Source organism: Nelusetta ayraudi, unplaced genomic scaffold (assembly GCF_046127955.1).
Source record: "Nelusetta ayraudi isolate G7.1 ecotype Tasmania unplaced genomic scaffold, CSIRO-AGI_Nayr_v1 ptg000050l, whole genome shotgun sequence".
Taxonomy (NCBI): Eukaryota; Metazoa; Chordata; class Actinopteri; order Tetraodontiformes; family Monacanthidae; genus Nelusetta; species Nelusetta ayraudi.
In genome coordinates, this window is record NW_027466100.1 from 2,621,501 (window position 1) to 2,627,500 (window position 6,000).

Consider the following 6,000-nt stretch of genomic DNA (forward strand, 5'->3'; position numbering starts at 1 on the left):
TTAATGCACCATCCACTTTATTCACAAAATTTCCACTTTATTTGCGTCGACTTTATTTCACAAAATTTTGTCTTTTTTAAGTCAACTTTTTTCACGAAATTTAATCTTTTGTTCGTCAACTTTTTTTAACGAAATTTCTTCTTTCTTACGTCGACTTTATTCACGAATTTTCATCTTTTTTACGTCGACCTTTTTCACCACAACTTGTATTATAGGAAGGAGACTTTAAATAAAAGTCTCCTTCCTATAATACTTCTTTCTCTTCTTGTGGCCCTGATCCTCTTTCATACTCTCCAGAGGGGAGTGGGGAGAGCGGGGCATTGAACTAGCAACCTTCTAGTGGCTAGTTCTAGTTGCTAGTCTAACACAACAAAGTTAAAAAGTGCCATACAGTCAGTGCTTTACGCTAATAGAAACATTCAAACTGTGAAAATAAATACATGAGCAACACGACATAATGCATTAAAAAGGTGAACAGTTGAGGAAGGCGAGTCGAGACGCCTTCAGTTGCTTCCTCATGGCAATGTGTCCACACCTTTGTGCCCCCCCCGCCCCCAGCTCTCTCTGGCCCAGAAGCGGCTGCAGGACGCCGAGTCCGGCTGGCGGGGCTCCGAGCGGGAGCTGAACGCCCAGCTGCAGGAGGCCCGCGGCGGCGAGAAGAAGCTGCAGGACGAAGCCAAGAACCTGGCGCTGCGGGCGCAGACGGCCCAGGAGTCGGCCGCCCAGTCGGGCCTGCTGCTCAGCGAGGCCCAAGGCCGCCTGGCCGCCACCGAGGCCGAGCTGTGCCGGGCCGAGGCCTCCAGGAGGGACCTGGAGTTCCGGCTCAGCAGCATCCAGTCGGCGCTGACCAGGACCTTGGGCATCGGGGCGGCCAGCAGGGGGGGCCGGGGGAGGAGCCCCGGCGGTGGCTCCGCCTCCCCGGGATCGCCCTCGCGCCACCACAGCGTCTCGCCGCTGCGCTCCTCGCTGTCGCCGCCCAAAGGTGAGCGGAAGCTGCCGGAACGAGACACTGAAATTAAAGCCGAGTGCGGCTGTCGTCGTCGGCTGATTCTGTAAAGAACCTTGACAAATGGAAGACAAATCGGCAAATTGGTTTTGCACTTGTGTTTTTATAATGTTTCACCATTTTTTGCATTTTATTCTTGTTTCTTATTTTTATTCTTATACGCCGGATTGCTGTGTTTTAACTATGTTTTATTAGTGATGGCTTGTATTTGTTTTACTGTTTGGCTGTTGGAAGGCGCTATATAAATAACATTTGATTTGATTGATCAGTCAGGGGTTTATTTGGACCATGTGAAATGTGTACATACAGGGGCGGGGGTGAGGGGGGGGGGGGCAAACAATGTAAGATGCAAGGCAGATGTGGTCGTTTTAACACAAAGATCCACAGTATTTTTCTCAATCTCAATAGAAGGTCCAGCTTATTGGCACCATTTGTCGTACTTCCCCGGTCTGTGACGGCAACGCCAGCCTGGCCTCAAGTGTTTCGCTGAGAGTTTCTCACAGCCACCTTGTTTCTGTCCCCTTCCAAGCAAGTCGGAGGGTCAAACAAAGCCTCAGTTTTAGCAGGAAGCATGCGGCAGTCTGTAAACAGTTGAGCGAGCAGTTTCCTGGAGAGTTTTTTTCAGTCAATCACGCAAGACGACTCCTCCGGAGTGAGAGATGGAAAATAAAGTTTAGCAGATCGGTGCGCATGGCCATGTGAATAACGTTAAAAGCCGGTCTAGAAGAAGTTATATGCTGTAAGATTGAAGCTTTTCAATGCAAAAAGTTCTGAGTTCGCTGAGTCGCATTTGCAAGAATAACATTTGAAATCGCATTTTGAAGTCTCACAATTTATTGGCAGTACGTGCATGATGATATCCTCATTGTGCAGATGCTAGACCTTGTATAGTTAATTCAATCACCCATTTACTGGTAAATTATTTTGTCTATATTATTTTGATATTATTATAATATTTATATGTTATATTTGTTCTTGATAAGTCCTTCTTTAACCCACCCCACCCTCCACGTCAGTCATGTTTGTAGCTTTGAATCCCAAATTCACAGTTTGGTCAAGCAAACCATCTTGTGGAAAAACAGCAAGCAGACTATCATGATACTATTATTTACATTGAGTCATATACCCTCCTCTAAACCTTTCTTTTAAAATGATACTTTCCAGAAATGCGAGTCAGCACCCCCGACATTACCTTTGTCTCCACGGCGACGACCTCTGAGAGGGGGGAGACGTCGCTGCCCCTCCCTCAGTCAGAGATGGATCCCGACACACTGCGGAGCGACCTGAGGGACTTCCTGCAGGAGCTGCGCGAGGCTCAGCGACAGCGGGTATCCAGACAGGACATCACCCCTGTGATATTCTCCAGTACGCGAGTGTCCATGGTGTGAGGTGTAAAACGTCTCTCTATCGTTGATTTGTGAAGGATGACGCTCGGTGTCGACTGGGGGTCCTGCAGCGGGAGCTGGACGAGGTGTCGCTGGAGCGGGACGCCGCCCGTAGCCGACTGGCGCAGTTGCAATCCGTCCTGCAGGAGCTCCAAGAAGGTCGCTGCCGTTTCCGTACATCCACCTTCAAAGGCAATTAAAAAAAGAAAGGATGCCGGTCTTCAATGTGTATTTTTGTGTGTGGTGTGACTGCAGTGAAACAGGGGCAGGACGAGCGCCTGACCACCACGCAGCTTTTGCTCCAGCAGCAGGAGGAGGCGGCGAGGAGGGGAGACAGGGAGCGGCGGGCCCTCAGCGACAGGGTGAAGGACTTGGAGCGAGTGCTGCACGCCGTGGAGATGGATAAGAAACACACACAGGTAGACACACACACGGACACACACGGACACACACACAGTCCCTCACACGGACACACAGTCACTCACACGGACACACACACACACACACACACACACACACACACACACACACACACACACACACACACACACAGAGTCACTCACTCACACGGACACTTGTGATCCAACATGGTTGGTATGACTAGTGGTTGGCCAATCGATCCAGATACGGATAATATTGTTCTCAACATTAGTGTTGGCATCACATTGATACTAATGAGATGTGATTGTAAGCAGAACACAATGTGGAGTATTTTTTTAAGATAATATACAGGGTGTCCGAAAAAATGACATCCAGACATCACAAATTGACATCATTTTAAAAGCAATTATCTCAAAAAATACTGAGTCCAGTTTAAGTGTTGAACATTGTAAGTTTATTATGGGGCCGATTTCATAAGTGTTCAATATGTACATCGCCTGTGACATGGCCCATGTCAACTGGGTGATTGTGTGTGAGCATATTCCAGCACGCAAAATGACTTCTCTTTGGGAGTGACCGGCATGGCTCAACCTGAAAACAGAACAAAAATCAAACATTGGATTTAAAATCTCGATCTGTTTCTATACATTCTGTGAATATTTGAGGTTATTTCAACCAGAATTGACTAAATGATTGGCCTGTGAAATGACAATTTTTTTGGGGGGGGGGACACCCTGTATACATACATTGTATTTTCTTTGTCTCTTCAAGACCTTTATAGGTAATACGTATTGTTTTTTGTTTTTTTTCTATTATTTCAATGATGGCTCCTTCAGATGCACCGTCTCATTTTCGAGGGGGTCTTCACAAATAACGACAAGCAGTACAAAGATAATAAAAAGTAAATACCAAACATATAAATAGAAGGATACATACACTCACACACACCCATCCACATTCAATCAATACTCTCCAAAGCTACAACCCGACCCCCCGACCCCACCAGCCAGTATTTACACAGAGTGATCAGAAGTCCCTCTGCAAAATAGAGGTAGGCCTGAGTGCACGTAAGCATACATTTACACTCCAATATGAATACTGCTTGCATGCACCAGTAAATTATACAGTGCGTATTTATGCACAAATCCCCATGTGAACAGTACAGTGGACAGAGGAGAACAAATATTGTTATTGTTAATGTTATCTATCAACACTGGTCTGGTAATTGCCTGAAATCGAATCCACAAAAAGTTACGCATCACAAAGAGGATCAGGGCCACAAGAAGAGAAAAAATGTTACGGGAAGAAGATTTTATTTAAGTTTTCTTTTCAAGTTTTTTGTCGAAATTTTGTGAATAAAGTCAAAATTTCTAGAAAAAAGATGACATTTTGTGATGAAAGTCGATGTTAAAGTAAGACGAAATTGTGTGAATAAAGAAGAAATTTCATGAATAAAGTCGACGCAAATAAAGTGTAAACTACTGAAAACAGGTGTATCCCACAAGGTTCACACACTGTAATCAGGAAACTGGCGAAAGCGGAAGTACTGCACTAGACTTGCGCACACAGCCTTTTGACTTTATTCTCTACATTTTGACTTACTTCTTGTTGACATCAATTGCAAAATTTCAATTTTATTCACAAAAGTTCATCTTTTTCACATCAACTTTATTCTTGAAATTTTGACTTTAATCTCAAAATTTGAACGTTATTCTCGATTTTGTTGGAGAAAAAAAAATTCAGACTCAATCTTTTTTTCTCTTCGTATGGTCCTCTCTGCTACATTTTTTTTTTGTACTGAGCCGCCTGCTGGGCGACTGGGGCATTACCTCTGCTCTGAATGTGGTCTGAATTAAATAGCTGTATGCGCCATATGGCAGCGCTCACCAGTGGAGGAACGATCCGGAGCCTTCAGCTGTTGGCGAAGGTGAGAAGAGCAGATGCCTCAGACGCTCCCTGCAGTGTCCCTGCTCAGCTTTCCACTCGTCTGTTCCTCCCGCCGCCTCTCCAAATCATTTGGCCGCTGAGAAGACAGCAGAAGTCAGGACACTAATCCCCAAAAAATCCAAAAGAGAAGGCAAATTCTATTAATTTAAAAGAAATAAAGAAATAAAGATATTCACATCTTATGAACAGTTGGATAAAACTTGTTTTATTGGTCGGTGTCTTTTTAAAAAGTCTTATTTATAGACTGTCGTGACTCTGAGCCTGTTGTCCCTCCTCTGCCTGCAGGACCAGGTGAACAAGCAACGGGCTGCCGAGGTCCGTCTGGAGGCCGAGAGGAGGCGTCTGCGGGAGGCGCTGGAGTCGGCCGAGGCCCGGGCCACCAGGGTGGAAGTGGGGAGGCGCAGCCTGGAGGGGGAGCTGCAGAGGCTCAAACTGAGCCTGGGCGACCGAGAGGCCGAGAGCCAGACCTCCCAGGAACGCCACGACTCTTTGCTCAAACAGGTGAAGGAGGAGCAGGAGCAGGCTCTGTCACTACATACAGGCTTCCTAATTCTCTCGCCAGCACGTGAAAGCCATTACCGTTGTTTGCTTGTTTAAGTTTCACAGAGCCGCTCTGGTGTGACGTCCAGTACCAGTCGTTTTGACACGAAACCGCCTGTAGGTACAGGCGCAATTCATAAAACCTGAAGGTTTATGTTCCATTGAGCGCGGCCGAGCCTCGGCGGGCAACAGGCTTCTTGACCTGAATGGAACTGAGCCTTGATTAGCATCATTGGAAACATCTGGGCCAACTCGCCTGGTCCCGGCCAAGTGGTTTCTGTGTTGCTCATTAAGTTGCCTCTCTACAAAACAGAACCTCGTGGCCTCGTATGATTCTAGGTGAAAAGTCGAAGCGGTTATCCCTACATTTTATCCTCATGGGAAGACGAGTGAAATAAATGGACAATGAGAAACTTTTTCCCGACTTGGAGCAGTGAACTGGCGGACTGAAGTGACTTTGCGAGCAGAGCCTTAAAACTAATCCTAATTGTTTTGCACTAAATGTATTATTTCTTCAGATAATTAGCACAAATTTTATTTTTCAATTATGTTTCATTTTCCTTTTTTTGATTAATTTGTGAACTGTGACACAGACTAAAGAGGCTGATAACTTTGTCAGTGCTGTTCACTTCACTGGTGGCCACAGCCAATCATCTGCCTCCATCTGAACGCATCCTGATCTCACACACACACACACACACACAGACACACACACACACACACACACACACACACACACCT

The 6,000-nt window shown here is 46.0% G+C and overlaps 1 protein-coding gene across 4 annotated transcripts in view; it reads left to right on the top strand.

Moving 5' to 3' along the window:
- crocc (ciliary rootlet coiled-coil, rootletin) overlaps positions 1-6,000 on the top strand; it is a 31,980-nt gene that overhangs the window by 18,026 nt on the left and 7,954 nt on the right. For all 4 annotated transcript variants that reach the window (XM_076037290.1, XM_076037288.1, XM_076037287.1 and 1 more), the window contains exons 27-31: positions 559-982; positions 2,171-2,334; positions 2,430-2,550; positions 2,647-2,810; positions 5,005-5,220. In XM_076037290.1, coding sequence (XP_075893405.1) covers positions 559-982; positions 2,171-2,334; positions 2,430-2,550; positions 2,647-2,810; positions 5,005-5,220 — 1,089 coding nt within the window. The remainder of the gene's footprint in view (positions 1-558; positions 983-2,170; positions 2,335-2,429; positions 2,551-2,646; positions 2,811-5,004; positions 5,221-6,000) is intronic.